Genomic DNA, 17,522 nt, shown 5'->3' on the forward strand with positions numbered 1-17,522 from the left:
TGAGGGTCTGGAGAAGCGAGTTGAGGGTGTGGAGGGGGGAGTTGAGGGCCTGGAGGGGGCAGTTGAGGGCCTGGAGGGGGCAGTTGAGGGCGTGGAAGAGGGAGTTGAGGGCGTGGAAGAGGGAGTTGAGGGCGTGGAAGAGGGAGTTGAGAGTGTGGAGGAGGGAGTTGAGAGTGTGGAGGGAGGAGTTGAGGGTGTGGAGGGGGGTGTTGAGGGCGTGGAAGGGGGAGTTGAGGGCGTGGAGGGGGGAGTTGAGGGCGTGGAGGGGGAAGTTGAGAGTATGGTGGGGGGAGTTGAGTGTGTGGAGGGGGGAGTTGAGAGTATGGAGGGGGGAGTTGAGAGTATGGAGGGGGGAGTTGAGGGTGTGGAGGGGGGAGTTGAGGGTGTGGAGGGGGAGTTGAGAGTATGGAGGGGGGAGTTGAGGGCGTGGAGGGGGGAGTTGAGGGCGTGGAGGGGGGAGTTGAGAGCGTGGAGGGGGGAGTTGAGAGCGTGGAACGGGAGTTGAGAGTATGGAAGGGGGAGTTGAGGGCGTGGAGGGGGGAGTTGAGAGTGTGGAGGGGGGAGTTGAGAGTGTGGAGGGGGGAGTTGAGGGTGTGGAGGGGGGAGTTGAGAGCGTGGAGGGGGAGTTGAGGGTGTGGAGGGGGGAGTTGAGAGTGTGGAAGGGGGAGTTGAGGGTGTGGAGGGGGGAGTTGAGAGCGTGGAGGGGGGAGTTGAGGGTGTGGAGGGGGGAGTTGACGGCGTGGAAGGGGGAGTTGAGGGTGTGGAGGGGGAGTTGAGGGTGTGGAGGGGGGAGTTGAGTGTGTGGGGGGGAGTTGAGGGTGTGGGGGGGAGTTGAGGGTGTGGAGGGGGGAGTTGATTGTGTGGGGGGGGAGTTGAGGGTGTGGGGGGGGAGTTGAGGGTGTGGGGGGGAGTTGAGGGTGTGGGGGGGAGTTGAGGGTGTGGAGGGGGGAGTTGAGAATATTGAGGACCGTGTGGAGGGTGTGACACTTACCCAAGGCTGGGTCAGCACAGTCCTTGTACTGTTCTGGTGTGCACACGTCCGCATTCCCTGTGTTTGAGAGAAAGAGAGAATGTGTTATAGAGAGAGTGTGGTATAGTGAGAGAGTGTGTTATACTGAGAGAGAGTGTTGCAGTGAGAGAGTGTGTTATAGTGAGAAAGTGTGTTATATTGAGAGAGTGTTATAGTGAGAGAGAGAGTGTATTATAGTGAGTGTGTGTTATAATGAGAGAGAGTGGTATAGTGAGAGACAGTGTGTTATAGTGAGAAAGTGTGTTATAGGGTGTGTTATCGTGAGAGAGAGTGTGTGAAAGTGAGAGTGTTATAGTGAGACAGAGTGTGGTATAGTGAGAGAGTGTGGTATAGTGAGAGAGTGTGGTGTAGTGAGAGAGTGTGGTGTAGTGAGAGAGTGTGGTATAGTGAGAGAGTGTGGTATAGTGAGAGAGTGTGTCATAGTGAGAGAGAGTGTTATAGCGAGCGTGTGTTATTGTGTGTGTTATTGTGAGAGAGTGTGTTAAAGTGAGAGTGTGTGTTACATTGAGAGTGTGATACAGAGAGAGTGTGTTATAGTGAAAGAGAGGATGGTAAAGTAAGTGAGAACGTGTTATAGTGAGAGAGTGTGTTATAGTCAGTCACTGTTAGTGAGCGAGAGTGAGAGAAAAAATAGAGACAACGGAAGTGAGCAGAAAAGTGAGTGAGAGAGACGAAAGAGAGCAAGTGTGAGCGAAAGACAGAGGGCAAGTAGAGACAAAGTGAATGAAAGACAGTGCGCGAGAGAGAAGAAAACATAGAACATTACAGCACAGTACAGGCCCTTCAGCCCTCGATGTTGTGCCGACCTGTCATACCGATCTCAAGCCCATCTAACCTACACTATTCCATGTACGTCCATATGCTTATCCAATGACGACTTAAATGTACCTAAAGTTGGCGAATCTACTACCGTTGCAGGCAAAGCGTTCCATTCTCTTACTACTCTCTGAGTAAAGAGACTACCTCTGACATCTGTCCTATATCTTTCACCCCTCAATTTAAAGCTCTGCCCCCTCATGCTCGCCATCACCATCCTAGGAAAAAGGCTCTCCCTATCCACCCTATCTAACCCTCTGATTATTTTATATGTTTCAATTAAGTCACCTCTCAACCTTCTTCTCTCTAATGAAGACAGCCTCAAGTCCCTCAGCCTTTCCTCGTAAGGCCTTCCCTCCATACCAGGCAACATCCTAGTAAATCTCCTCTGCACCCTTTCCAAAGCTTCCACATCCTTCTTACAATGCAGTGACCAGAACTGTACACAATACTCCAAGTGCGGCCGCACCAGAGTTTTGAACAGCTTCACCATAACGTCTTGGTTCCGGAACTCGATCCCTCTATTAATAAAAGCTAACACACTGTATGCCTTCTTAACAGCCCTGTCAACCTGGGTGGCAACTTTCAAGGATCTGTGTACATGGGCACCGAGATCTCTCTGCTCATCAACACTGCCAAGAATCTTACCATTAGCCCAGTACTTTGCCTTCCGGTTACTCCTACCAAAGTGCATCACCTCACACTTGTCTGCATTAAACTCCATTTGCCCCCTCTCAGCCCAGCTCTGCAGCTTATCTATGTCTTTCTGCAACCTACAGTATCCTTTGTCGCTATCCACAACTCCACCGACCTTAGTGTTGTCTGCAAATTTACTAACCCATCCTTCTACGCCCTCAGATAATAAAGTGTGAAGCTGGATGAACACAGCAGGCCAAGCAGCATCTCAGGAGCACAAAAACTGACGTTTCGGGCCTAGACCCTTCATCAGACAGGGGGATGGGGTGAGGGTTCTGGAATAAATAGGGAGAGAGGGGGAGGCGGACCGAAGATGGAGAGAAAAGAAGATAGGTGGAGAGGAGAGTATAGGTGGGGAGGTGGGGAGGGGATAGGTCTGTCCAGGGAAGACGGACAGGTCAAGGAGGTGGGATGAGGGTAGTAGGTAGGAGATGGAGGTGCGGCTTGGGATGGGAGGAAGGGATGGGTGAGAGGAAGAACAGGTTAGGGAGGCAGAGACAGGCTGGGCTGGTTTTGGGATGCAGTGGGGGGAGGGGAAGAGCTGGGCTGGTTGTGTGGTGCAGTCGGGGGAGGGGACGAACTGGGCTGGTTTTGTGATGCAGTCGGGGGAGGGGACGAACTGGGCTGGTTTAGGGATGCAGTGGGGGAAGGGGAGATTTTGAAACTGGTGAAGTCCACATTGATACCATTGGGCTGCAGGGTTCCCAAGCGGAATATGAGTTGCTGTTCCTGCAACCTTCGGGTGGCATCATTGTGGCACTGCAGGAGGCCCATGATGGACATGTCATCTGAGGAATGGGAGGGGGAGTGGAAATGGTTTGCGACTGGGAGGTGCAGTTGTTTATCCTTCTACGCCCTCATCCAGGTCATTTATAAAAATGACAAACAGCAGTGGACCCAACATCGACCCTTGCGGTACACCACTAGTAACTGGTCTCCAGAATGAACATTTCCCATCAACTACCACCCTCTGTCTTCTTTCAGCAAGCCAATTTCCGATCCAAACTGCTATATCTCCCACAATTCCATTCCTCCGCATTTTGTACAATAGCCTACTGTGGGGAACCTTATCGAACGCCTTACTGAAATCCATATACACCACATCAACCGGTTTACTCTCATTTATGATAATGGGAACTGCAGATGCTGGAGAATCCAAGATAATAAAGTGTGAGGCTGGATGAACACAGCAGGCCAAGCAGCATCTCAGGAGCACAAAAGCTGACGTTTCGGGCCTAGACCCTTCATCAGAGAGGAGGGTCTAGGCCCGAAACGTCAGCTTTTGTGCTCCTGAGATGCTGTTGGGCCTGCTGTGTTCATCCAGCCTCACATTTTATTATCTTACTCTCATCTACCTGTTTGATCACCTTCTCAAAGAACTCAATAAGGTTTGTGAGGGACGACCTTCCCTCCACAAAACCGTGCTGACTATTCCTAATCAATTTATTCTTTTCTAGATGATTATAAATCCTATCTCTTATAACCTTTTCCAACACTTTACCAACAACTGAAGTAAGGCTCACTGGTCTATAATTACCAGGGTTGTCTCTACTCCCCTTCTTGAACAGGGGAACCACATTTGCTATCCTCCAGTCGTCTGGCACTATTCCTGTAGACAATGACGAGTTAAAGATCAATGCCAAAGGCTCGGCAATCTCCTCCCTGGCTTCCCAGAGGATCCTAGGATAAATCCCATCCGGCCCAGGGGACTTATCTATCTTCACCCTCTGTAGGATTTCTAATACCTCTTCCTTGTGAACCTCAATCCCACCTAGTCTAGTAGCCTGTATCTCAGTATTCTCCTTGAAAACATTGTCATTTTCTAGAGTGAATTCTGTTGAAAAATATTCATTTAGTGCTTCCCCTATGTCATCTGACTCCACACACAATGTACCACTACCATCCTTGATTGGGCCTAATCTTAGTTTCGTCATTCTTTTATTCCTTAAATACCTATAGAAAGCCTTAGGGTTTACCCTGATCCTATCCGCCAACAACTTCTCATGTCTCCTCCTGGCTCTTCTGAGCTCTCTCTTTAGGTCTTTCCTGGCTACCTTGTAACCCTCTAGCGCCCTAACTGAACCTTCACATCTCATCCTAACGTAAGCCTTCTTCTTGCTCTTGACCAGAGATTCCACTTCCTTCGTAAACCACGGCTCCCGCGCTCTACAGCTTCCTCCCAGCCTGACAGGTACATACTTATCTAGGACACACAGGAGCTTTTCTTTGAATAAGCTCCACGTTTCTGATGTGCCCATCCCCTGCAGTTTCCTTCCCCATCCTATGCTCCCTAAAAGATGTATATAGAGATAGAGAAAACAATTGAGTGAGAATGGGAAAGCGAGAGAGATAAAGAGAGGGAACGAGAGATAATGGATTACAAAGATAGTCTGAGATAGTGAGCGGGTGAGAGGGAATGTGAAAGAAAGAGAAAGAGTGAGACAGGACATTGGTGGGAAGAGAGTGGGATAGAGAATGAAGAGAGAGTGGGAGAGATTGAAAAGAGAGAAAGTCACAGAGAAAGAGAGTGGGAGAGAGATGGGAGTGAGAGATAGAGAAAACAAGTGAGCGAGGGAGTGCGGTAGACAGTCAGACAGAGAATACATGTTCTAAAGTCAGACAGTATAAGAGTTAGAGTCAGAGCGAGAGATTGAGAGACAGGGATTGAATTTATTAGCCCTTTGAGAAGCTCCAATAAAACAAAGTACATGGAAAATCCCCAAATGCGAAACACATGCTGGAAATCTGAAACAAAACCAGACTCAGCCACTCTGGTAATGAGAGAAACAGAGTTACCATTTCAAATCAGCAAGAATTTATTCTCCGGATCAGATTTCCAGCATGGGCAGCATTGTGTCTTGCATTTGGGGATTCGCTGCTGATTTGAAATGGTAACTCTGTTTCTCTCACTATAGATGCTACCAGCCTGCTGAGGCTGGGTTTTTTTTTCAGATTTCCAGCATGGCCAGGAAATTGTTTTTAAAGACTGACAGTGCTTAGCATGCATTGCAGCATCTGTTCCTGTTGAAGAAACAGCGGTCACTTCCCAGATGTGTGACCTTCCATCAGAAAGGATTTGTGGTTTTTATTGAAGGCAACAACTCTTGGTGAGTGGGCCTTCAGAAACATCAGCGTTTATTACTATCGAGGCCTTGACCCAGAGACTATGAGAGTGCATCAGTGACAAAATCATGGTGGGACAGCAGGGTTAGGGTTAGGGAGTTGAGGAAGTGACTGTCTGTGGGTCCGTTTGTGAGTTATTACCACCAGGTGTGTCTGTGGTTTCACTGAACATGGGGCTGGGGGAACTGGGAGGGTACTCTCCCTCAGTCTGCCTCTCACCTGGCATGTGCACCATGCGGCAGTTACAGTTCTCCACGAGGTAGCGCGTCTCACAATCGATCCTGCACGCTGTGATACTGTAGGTGCTGAAGAACCCAGAGTTTATGTTCGACATCCTGCAGTCGCCCCAGGGTGGAGGAAGATACATGATCTGAAGGGACAGAGAGAGAGAGAGAGAGAAATCACCCTTTGCAGCAGCTGGATGTGACCCTGGCTCTTGGTTAGTCCTCAGTCACTGACAAGGTTTCAGAACAGAACCAAAATATATCCCTGAAAATCAGCCCTTCGTCTTGGCTCACCCCAATCCATTTCACACCTAGCTTTTAACTCACTTTGCTGAAGTTCTCTCTCACTAAAGACTTCAACCCCTGAAGGTCCTGCCCCCAAAGTTCTTGACCTTTGACAGTTTTAACCCTGAGGACACTGGCACCTTTCACCTTTGAATCCTCGAAGCCTTGGCTCTGGGGTATTATATCCAATAGCTGATTTGGTTGCCACTTCCTGTGCCTTTAGATCACCCAGTACCCAGTGACTTGAGACACTGGTTCTGCAGCATAGGGATCTGGGAGGGCTAGAGTTATGTCTCTGGGCTAATACCAAAATGCTTTAGGGACAGGGCTTCAAATCCCGCTGCAACAGTGACATTTGAATTTAGTGAAAGGTTGGCCTGACAGTGACCAGGAAACCACTATCAATTGTCATTAAAAATGCTCCTCATTCCTTCAGGGAAGAAACTCTACCATCCCCACCCAGTCTGACCTACACGTGACTCCAGAACCACAGCAATGTGATTGACACTTAACTACCCTCTGAAATGGCCTGAGAACAACTCATCAGCTCACGGATGGGTAAAAAATGCAGTGATAGCCCCATGGTGGGAATGAATGTTGGAAATAAGAGAATCAGAGCAACAACTCCATGCTGTTAACAAGCTTCCTCTAACAGCAGTCTGGCTGAAAAGAGAGGGGTGTTGCTGGAGGCTTCACCTTGCGCTCATCAGAACAAATGCAAGATGAGAAGCTTCAAACCAACACAACAATTTGTACTCCAGGGGAACTGGTGCTGATTGGTCGGCAAGTCAGCACTGGTTGGCCAACGTGTTGCTGTGGTGAAACCAACAGGAGAATTGTGAGCTCCTTGGAAATTCAACAAAACTGCCTGAGCTGGAAAGTGCTCAATTTAATTGTACAAAATGTGTGTTTGAGTCGGAATTAATGTGCCTGTATAGATGAATGTGCAGCAGTGTGTACTATCTACAAGATGCACCGCAGAAATTCACCAAAGCTCCAGAGACAGCACCTTCCAAACCCACAACCACTTCCATCCAGAAGGACATGGAACATCACCACTTTCAAATTCCCTTCAAGCTGTCACCATCTTGACTTGGAAATATATCACCATTCCTCCACTGCTGCTGGGTCACAATCCCGGAATCCCCTCCCTTAGGGGACATTCTGGGTCAACCCACAGCACATGGACTGCAGCGGTTCATGAAGGCAGCTCACCCCCACCTTCACAAGGGGCAACTAGGGGCGAGAGCAAGAAATGCTGGGCCCAGCCAGTGACACCCACGTCCTATGAGTGAATTTCAAAAGTCACTGCATCAATGCCTGTGATTTTTACTTCATTTGTTGTGGAAGAATGGAGAGTAAGTACCTGACAACAGTTCACTGGCAAACTACTTCAAGACATGAAGCAAGTGATGAGTGGCCCATGGCACATTACTCCCCATTCTGCGTGGTGAAACAGTTCAGCGGAATGATCCAATCGGTACGGTCCAATCAATGATCATAGACGAAAGGTTTGCACCAATGGAGAAGGGATCATGAGTGTGGATTACCTTACCTAGTAACTGATTGTCTAATTACTGCGGGTCACAGGACAGTCTTTTTTAAAGACGGGTGTAAACGAAAGAGACCCCTCACCAGCACGCAGCTAGAACACAGCCACAGTGACACACTGGGCGCGGTGTCTGGGTGAGACATACAGACACCTTGTAAGATACGCAACCAGCCTAGATTGGAACAAAGTCAATACTGATCATGGTTCTACATTGTGAGGGAACAGAATCTGCTCAGACCCAACGTACGAAATACTGATCCCACTCACTGAGAGTGAGTAAGAAAACTCTCACAATGACTGTGTAATGAGCCTGAGCAACAACAACCAGCAGGTGGCAGCCAAGAGCAACTGAGACTAACATGTAGCTCACCAGAAGGGTGCTTGACCACCAGATTAGAGTGGGTTGTCAGTTCATCAAATTCTACATTCAAGTTTGAAAGGATAACCATGTAAACTTGTTGTACCTGTTTTTGTCATTATCGAATTGAGGGATATGGTATAAGTTGCGTCATGGTAGATTAGGAATCCTTTCTTTTCTCCACCATTTGTTCCTGTTACCTGTTCTTTACAGTAGAGCTATTTTCTATTCATGGTGTTTGTGTTGGATCAAACCTAATTGGTATGTTACCCGCTGCTCCTGTGTGGACACAAATGTCTGGAAACCTGGAGCAACTCCAAACCCCAACTCGTGGATGTACGGGGGCTCGTCCTGTGTGTGGATCTGAATCTTCAAGCCAGCCTCAAAGGTTGTTTCTTCTGCAAGTTGGATTTTTAAATCGAGGGGTCGGAGGGAGAGAGAGAGAGAGAGAATACACACTATAAGAACACACTACAAAAGCTGTCACTTGTGCCTGTGCTACCCCTGAACTCTATTTATTCCAGTGCATTCCTACAGGCCCCATTTTCAAATGCCCCGATGGCGTCACGTCTCTCTATCTCTGCATTATCTCTGCAATCGCAGTGCTTCTCTCCTCTGGCCACTTGCACATCCCTGATTTTAATTACTCAACTGCCTTCGCCTGCTGAGGTCCTGAGTTCTGGAATTTCCTCCCTAAACCTCTTCTCCCAAATGCTGATTTGAATTCTGTGAGGCCCTGATAACCACACTTTGTACTTGTAGAAACAAGTACTCTATTTTGTATCATTCATGCAGGCTGCTTTAAGGAATGGGTCCCCAGTTCAGGGTGAAACAGACCTAGTTCCTACTGGTTTTTGTTGCACTTTGCTTGTGTATTTACAGTCTGCTTAAGCTACTCAACATTTTCACAAGAGGTTGTCAATGTACTTTTAATGAAAGAACAAAAGCATAAGCTATACCACACTGTATTACAAATATCCAAAAGAAAGATTTAACCATTTTACCCCAGCTCTATCCTTACAGGCACAGAAGCACCAGTAAGGACACCATGCCACTAGTTCAATAAAAATCCGAAATAACTGCAGATGCTGTAAATCAGGAACAAAAACAGAAGTTGCTGGAAAATCTCAGCAGGTCTAGCAGCATCTGTGGAGGAAAAAAACGGAGTTAATGTTTTGGTTCTGGTGACCCTTCCTCAGACTGACGTGAAACATTAACTCTGATTCTTGACTTCACAGATGCTGCCAGACCTGCTGAGCTTTTCCAGAAACTTCTGTTTTTGTTCCTGATTTACAGCATCTGCAGTTCTTTCAGTTTTTATTTAGTCTTGAGGTCATCTCTGATACGTCTCTGATGTACAGTAGGGTGACGAGCGTGTCTGGCTGTGTGTGCCTTCTTGCTGTGATCTGTCACGGAGGTAAACTCCGCATCAGAGCTCCTGTTCTGCTGCATCAGGGCAGTATTCAAACAGGCCACAACATACTGCAGCGACCCAGAATTACACAAAGCATCCACTCCCTCCACCACCGACGCTCAGTAGCAGCAATGTGTACCATCTACAAGATGCACTGCAGAAATTCACCAAAGAACCTCAGGCAGCACCTTCCAAACTCATGACCACTTCCATCTAGAAGGACAAGGGCAGCAGATAAATGGGAACGCCACCCCCTGCAAGTTCCCCTCTGAGCCACTTACCATCCTGACTTGGAAATATATCACCGATCCTTCATTGTCACTGAGTCAAAACCCTGGAATTCCCTCCCTAATGGCATTGTGGGTCAACCCACAGCATGTGGGCTGCAGCAGTTTAAGGCAGCTCACCATCACCTTCTTAAGGGGCAATTAGGGATTGACAAGAAGTGCTGACCCAGCCAGTGATACACACATCCCACAAAATGAATAGAAAACAAAGATTATCACAAGACTACTCATACCCCTAGGTATCAGATAGCCCACAAACCAACAACCACCCTGCTATCGCTATGGATGAACATAAAGGATCCCATACACACAACCAATACAACTATCAGAATATACAGAATACCAAGCAAAGACTGTGAGAGACATTACAGAGGCCAAATTGGAAGAAAACTGACAATGAGGTCACACAAACACCAATTAATCACCAACAGACATGACCAATTCTCACTGGTCTCGATACACAGGGACAAAGAATGACACAAATTCAATTGGGACAACACACCTATAACTGCACGAGCCAAACAGAGACATGCCAGGGAATTCCTGGAGGCCTAGCATTCCACCCAGAATTCCATCAAGAACTGCATTGATATACAAACCACTGAAAAACAGAACCAGAAGCGATGCCAACCACCCCAGCAAACCGAGGCATGTCAACGACAAGGGGAACAGAGCACCAACGCTCCACTGGACGTGCACTGCCGGTGTGACACAGCAGGGTGACGAAATGCGTGCAATCAACCACAGCGGCTCGGTGAGCAAGCCTGAAACCTCATCCACAGCCCGAGCTACAAACCTAATCCTTTCACAGTATTCTTCCTTTCTCGGGACCACTGATCCACACAATCACCTTCATTCAAGAACATCACATGACTGCCTAATATTGAAAGTGAAACTACAAGAAAACATCTCCGTCCCTGAGCCGTGGGTGTTTTTGTTAAGATTAGAAAACCTCTCCTGACCTTCTAAACTGGAGCTTGCTGATCTTGTTCAGTCATAAAACCTTACCAACAAAATGCACTCAAACACATTAATTCTAAAGCTGGGCCTCAAAAACTGGTTTAAAAGAGATCACCATGGCTACAGAATTACTAATAAGTTAATTAACTTCAGACACAGAGAAAATCTACAGGCTACTAATTCAACATCATATATATAAATCATACATTATCCATCACCCTTCCCTCTCACTTGCACATACTACTTTAGTTCCTAGATCCACAATATTACACACACATACAATATAATACAACAAGATGCAACAGATTCTCCAGCTTAATGTCTACCTTTAAGACACTCCCTATAAACCTTTCCCTTTGATTGAGGTTTTAGTCCCTTGACCTCATATCTCTGCCTGCACTCAAGTGAGAAGGTCTGTCCAGGAAGTACCCTGAATATCAGCCGAGGGTTACATCGCAATTACAGGAATTAAATGTTACAACACACTACCCAGGAATCATTCTGAAAGAGAAGCCACAGAAGGACATATTACAGCAAAGAAGTAAAACACACAAGCCAGAAAAATTACCTCTCTCAGCATTCCCATTCTCTTCCAGCATTCCCACTCTTTTCCAACAATCCCATTCATAGCATTCCCAGTCTCCTCCAGCATTACTATTGTCATTCAGCATTCCAAATCTCCTCCAACATTCCATCTCTCACAGAATTCCCACTCTCTGAGAATTTCCAATCTCCTCTAGCATTCCCACCCTCTCCCAACATTTCCAGTCTTTGACCTGCGTTCAGTGAGTGATTATTCCTGATTTCCTGCAACTGTCTCCATTGAGTTGTGCTATTCCATTCAGCAGATTTCCCCCGAATCACTGGGATTTCCAGGCAGCCCCACGCCCTCTCCTCCCCGACCCTCCTTACTGGCCCTCCTGTCCCCTCACCTCAGTGTAATCCTGCCGTGCCCGACCCCAGCCCCAATTCCCTGTTCTTCTCGTCTCAGTTTCTCACCTGTCTTATCCCAAACTGGCAGATATTCATCCTGCTGAATGTCCAGCATCACTTCCAGGCCATTCCCTGTGCCTCCCTTCATTGTGGTGAGGAGGGGCCTCCCGTCCTTCCCTGAGTTGAAGGTGTAGCATTTTCCATATCGGGTGAAAATCTGAGCAGGAGAGAAGAAGAAGTAATGAGAATGTTGCAACACAAAACTGGATGTGATTGGCTGGTGTTTACTGAGACTGACCCCTGCCCACCAATCAACACATTTCATTTATTGCAGTACAGACAGATACAATGTCAAAGTTTTTCAATGTGCACTTGTCAGGACAAATGCAAGAATTACTAAACCACGTACTGCAGAAACACAAGCTGCTAACTGGTTGAGAAGTCAACTCTGATTGGCTGACACATTGCCATGGAGAAAGCATTCTACTATCTCTGAGGGAATTATAGGTTCTTGGCTAATTCAAAATGGTCTGAGCCTTTAGAGATGGATATCCCTTGTGAATTCACTCACGCCCCTTTGTGCAGGTGTGAGTTACCTTCAGCTGGCTGGCATGTCTCCGTGAGTAAGTGGTCCAAGCTTCCCTTGCACAGTAGCTTGAAATGTATGGGAACGGGATTGCTCAGCAACTGCTGTCCATTCATGGAATCTAACCACTCACCATCCTGACTTGAGAATAAATCACCGTTCCTTCAACGCCATTGGGTCAAAATCCTGAAACTCCCCCTCTGATGGCATTTGGGTCAACCCACAGCAGGTGGAATGTGGCAGTTCAAGAAGGCTGCTCATCCCCACCTTCTCAAGGCAACTAGGAACAGGCAACAAATTCTGGGCCCATGCAGTGAAACCTAATCTTGAATCCTTCAAATTGAAATTTAAATCATTCACATATCTCGTCGTCTCCGAGACTGAGTAGCAAAAATTCAGAATGTCTGAAAAGGAGTCAGATGGACCAGATTTCAACCATTCAGTGTGTTCCTCTCTCGCCACAGATGCAGCCAGGCCAGCTTGGTTTCTCCAGCATTCTCTGTGTTTGGCCCAGTAACAAGAATTGTTGGACCCGATGGAAAAAAAAAGCCTCAACAGAAGCCCTTCCTGCCATTGAGCTCAGTGAGATGTGTGTCTGCTTTTCTCCTTGGTTGCCAGGAGGTTTGAATCCTGAAGTCAGCCTACACTGTGGGACTTGGAGATGCAAGAACAGCTGGTGCTGGGCTCACAGCCGATACAGTGTGGAGCTAGAGGAACACAGCAGGCAAGGTAGCATTGGAGCAGCAGGAGAGTCAATGTTTCGGGCCTAGACCCTTCACTTTGTCACCAGCCTCATACAAATGTATATTAATTGCATTCTGTCATCAATGTTCCTTACCATCTCCTCCAAAAAGTACGATCAGTCAGACAAGACCTTCCTGCAATAAATCCTTGCTGGCTGTCCTCAGCCACTCTTTCTCTTTATCAATGATTATTTATACTGTCCCTCAGAATATTTTTGCAATAATCTGCCCATTGCTGCATCAGAATGGCTGACCTTTAAATTACACAGTTCTACTGCCTTCAACCCTCTTCAAACAGCAATCATCATCATTGTGGGATCTTGCTGTGCACACAAGGGCTGCCGCATCTCGTTTACAGCAGCAACTACATTTCAAAGGTATTTGATGGCCCAGGAGATGCTTTGTGATGCTCTGAGATTGTGAGTGGTGTTACTGAAAGACCAGTCTTTCCAGTAAGCAGACTATAATTTTCTCTGTGTATGCTGAAGGTTACCACCGGTAACAGCATTGTTACAGTTAGCAGGGCATTTGAGAAGAGAGTACATGTGAGTGTGAACAGCTTGATCAGGAAGTTGATCATAAATTGGTGAACTGGTAAGTAGGGTAGGTAAAAGCCTTACACCACAAGATGATATAAATGCACTGGTCAGATGGGCTGAACAGTGGCAAAAAGAATTTAATTCTGCAATGTGTGGGGTGATGCTTTTTTCGAGGGCTAACAAGGGAGTAGAATTGTGTTAGGTGCATCAGAGGAACCTTAGTGTACATAGATTCTTGAAGGCAGCAGGATAGATTGTTAGAGATGGTAAGAACTGCTGATGCTGGAGTCAGATATAACACAGTGTGGAGTTGGAGGAACACAGCAGGCCAGGCAGCATCAGGCGAGCAGGAAAGCTGACCATTTTCCGAAGAAGGGCCCTGACCTGAAATAACAGCTTTCCTGCTCCCCTGATGCTGTCTGACCTGCTCCAGCTCCACATTGTTATTCCTGTTCCCCGATGCTGCCTGGCATGACGTGTTCCTCCAGCCCCACACTGTGTTATTCCTGTACCCCGATGCTGCCCGACCTGCTGTGTTCCTCCAGACCCACACTGTGTTATTCCTGTTCCTCTGATGCTGCCCGACCCGCTGTGTTCCTCCAGCTCCACATTGTGTTATTCCTGCTCCCCTGATGCTGCCCAGCCTGCTGTGTTCCTCCAGCCCCACACTGTGTTATTCCTGCTCCCCGATGCTCCCTGAGCTGCTGTGTTCCTCCAGCCCCACACTGTTATTCCTGCTCCCCTGATGCTGTCTGACCTGCTGTGTTCCTCCAGCCCCACACTGTGTTATTCCTGCTCCCCGATACTGTCTGACCTGCTGTGTTCCCCCAGCCCCACACTGTGTTATTCCTGCTCCCCTGACACTGCCCGACCTGCTGTGTTCCTGCAGACCCACACTGTGTTATTCCTGCTCCCCGGTGCTGTCTGACCTGCTGTGTTCCTCCAGACCCACACTGTGTTATTCCTGCTCCCCTGACACTGCCCAACCTGCTGTGTTCCTCCAGCCCCACACTGTGTTATTCCTGTTCCCCGATGCTGTCTGACCTGCTGTGTTCCTCCAGCACCACACTGTGTTATTCCTGCTCCCCGATGCTGTCTGACCCGCTGTGTTCCTCCAGCCCCACACTGTTATTCCTGTTCCCCGATGCTGTCTGACCTGCTGTGTTCCTCCAGACCCACACTGTGTTTTCCTGTTCCTCTCATACTGCCCGACCTGCTGTGTTCCTCCAGCCCCACACTGTGTTATTCCTGCTCCCCGATACTGTCTGACCTGCTGTGTTCCTCCAGACCCACACTGTGTTATTCCTGCTCCCCGATGCTGTCTGACCTGCTGTGTTCCTCCAGCCCCACACTGTTATTCCTGCTCCCCGATACTGTCTGACCTGCTGTGTTCCTCCAGCACCACACCGTGTTATTCCTGTTCCTCTGATGCTTCCCGACCTGCTGTGTTCCTCCAGCCCCACACTGTGTTATTCCTGTTCCTCTGACACTGCCTGACCTGCTGTGTTCCTCCAGCCCCACACTGTGTTATTCCTGCTCCCCTGATGCTGTCTGACCTGCTGTGTTCCTCCAGCCCCACACTGTGTTATTCCTGCTCCCCGATACTGTCTGACCTGCTGTGTTCCTCCAGCCCCACACTGTGTTATTCCTGCTCCCCGATACTGTCTGACCTGCTGTGTTCCTCCAGCCCCACACTGTGTTATTCCTGCTCCCCGATGCTGTCTGACCAGCTGTGTTCCTCCAGCCCCACACTGTGTTATTCCTGCTCCCCGATACTGTCTTACCTGCTGTGTTCCTCCAGTCCCACACTGTGTTATTCCTGCTCCCCTGACACTGCCCGACCTGCTGTGTTCCTCCAGCCCCACACTGTGTTATTCCTGCTCCCCGATGCTGCCCGACCTGCTGTGTTCCTCCAGACCCACACTGTGTTATTCCTGTTCCTCTGATGCTGCCCGTCCTGCTGTGTTCCTCCAGCTCCACATTGTGTTATTCCTGCTCCCCTGATGCTGCCCAGCCTGCTGTGTTCCTCTAGCCCCACACTGTGTTATTCCTGTTCCTCTGATGATTCCTGGCATGCTGTGTTCCTCCAGCCCCACACTGTGTTATTCCTGCTCCCCGATGCTCCCTGAGCTGCTGTGTTCCTCCAGCCCCACACTGTTATTCCTGCTCCCCTGATGCTGTCTGACCTGCTGTGTTCCTCCAGTCCCACACTGTGTTATTCCTGCTCGCCTGACACTGCCCGACCTGCTGTGTTCCTGCAGACCCACACTGTGTTATTCCTGCTCCCCAATGCTGTCTGACCTGCTGTGTTCCTCCAGACCCACACTGTGTTATTCCTGCTCCCCGATGCTGTCTGACCTGCTGTGTTCCTCCAGCCCCACACTGTTATTCCTGCTCCCCGATACTGTCTGACCTGCTGTGTTCCTCCAGCCCCACAGTGTTATTCCTGTTCCTCTGACACTGCCTGACCTGCTGTGTTCCTCCAGCCCCACACTGTGTTATTCCTGCTCCCCTGACACTGCCCGACCTGCTGTGTTCCTCCAGCCCCACACTGTGTTATTCCTGCTCCCCGATGCTGTCTGACCTGCTGTGTTCCTCCAGCCCCACACTGTGTTATTCCTGCTCCCCGATACTGTCTGACCTGCTGTGTTCCTCCAGTCCCACACTGTGTTATTCCTGTTCCCCGATGCTGTCTGACCTGCTGTGTTCCTCCAGCCCCACACTGTGTTATTCCTGCTCCCCGATGCTGCCCGACCTGCTGTGTTCCTCCAGCCCCACACTGTGTTATTCCTGCTCCCCGATGCTGCCCGACCTGCTGTGTTCCTCCAGCCCCACACTGTGTTATTCCTGCTCCCCGATGCTGCCCGACCTGCTGTGTTCCTCCAGCCCCACACTGTGTTATTCCTGCTCCCCTGATGCTGTCTGACCTGTTGTGTTCCTCCAGCCCCACACTGTGTTATTCCTGCTCCCCGATGCTGCCCGACCTGCTGTGTTCCTCCAGCCCCACACTGTGTTATTTCTGCTCCCCTGATGCTGCCTGGCCTGCTGTGTTCCTCCACCTTCACACTGTGTTATTCCTGTTCCTCTGATGCTGCCTGGCCTGCTGTGTTCCTCCAGCTTCACACTGTGTTATTCCTGTTCCTCTGATGCTGCCTGGCCTGCTGTGTTCCTCCAGCTCCACACTGTTTTGGGACAGATCGTTAGGATGGTTAGGAAACCATATAAGATGCTTGCTTTTATTAGTCAAGGCTTTGAATACAACAGCAACGAGGCCTTCTTGGAGTTGTATGTAACATTAGTTAGGCCACAGGAGGACTAATGTGTGCATTTCTGTGCAACATACTATAGAGTGTGATTGCACTAGAAAGGGCGCAGAAATCATACACCAGGATGTTGTCTGGGCTGGAGCTATGAATAGACACTACATAGGCTGGGGTTATTTTCCTTAGGGCAGAGAAGGCTGAGGAGATATCTGGTTTAGGTGTACAGAGTTTTGAAGGGTAGAGACAGGCTAGATAGGGAAAGACATTTTCTTAATAGAAGGGTTAGTATTGAGGAGAAAAATGTTAAAGATTAGCAGTTGGAGGTTTAGAGGAAAAGGGTTTTCACCTAGAGGTAGCGAGATAGTAGGAACTGCAGACGCTGGAGGATCTGAGATAACAAGGTGTAAGAGCTGGATGAGCATAGCAGGCCAAGCAACATCAGAGGAGCAGGAAAGTGACGTTTTGGGCCTCGACCCTCCTTCAGAAAAGGTAGTTGGTATCTGGAATTCTGAAGAGAGCAGTAGAGATGGGAACTCTCAAGCCACTGGAGAATTATTGAGTATTTTAAGCAGCAGAACACCCAAGGCTACAGGCAGGGCGCTGGGGGATAGGGTTAGATTCAATGGCTGATTGATGACCAGCATGGGTGTGAGGGGCCAAAGGGCCTCTTTCTGAGCTGTTAAGCCCGGATGACTCTACCAACAGCCAATCGC

General features: G+C 48.7%; 1 protein-coding gene across 1 annotated transcript in view; it reads right to left on the minus strand.

The window, feature by feature from the left end:
* asic1c (acid-sensing (proton-gated) ion channel 1c) overlaps positions 1–17,522 on the minus strand; it is a 101,260-nt gene that overhangs the window by 23,486 nt on the left and 60,252 nt on the right. Inside the window, exons 3-6 of the mRNA XM_059646282.1 lie at positions 11,745–11,895; positions 8,355–8,482; positions 5,885–6,035; positions 992–1,048 (exon numbers count right to left, since the gene is read on the minus strand). Of these exons, the coding sequence (XP_059502265.1) occupies positions 992–1,048; positions 5,885–6,035; positions 8,355–8,482; positions 11,745–11,895 (487 nt within the window). The remainder of the gene's footprint in view (positions 1–991; positions 1,049–5,884; positions 6,036–8,354; positions 8,483–11,744; positions 11,896–17,522) is intronic.

Source organism: Stegostoma tigrinum, chromosome 5, assembly GCF_030684315.1.
Source record: "Stegostoma tigrinum isolate sSteTig4 chromosome 5, sSteTig4.hap1, whole genome shotgun sequence".
NCBI lineage: Eukaryota > Metazoa > Chordata > Chondrichthyes > Orectolobiformes > Stegostomatidae > Stegostoma > Stegostoma tigrinum.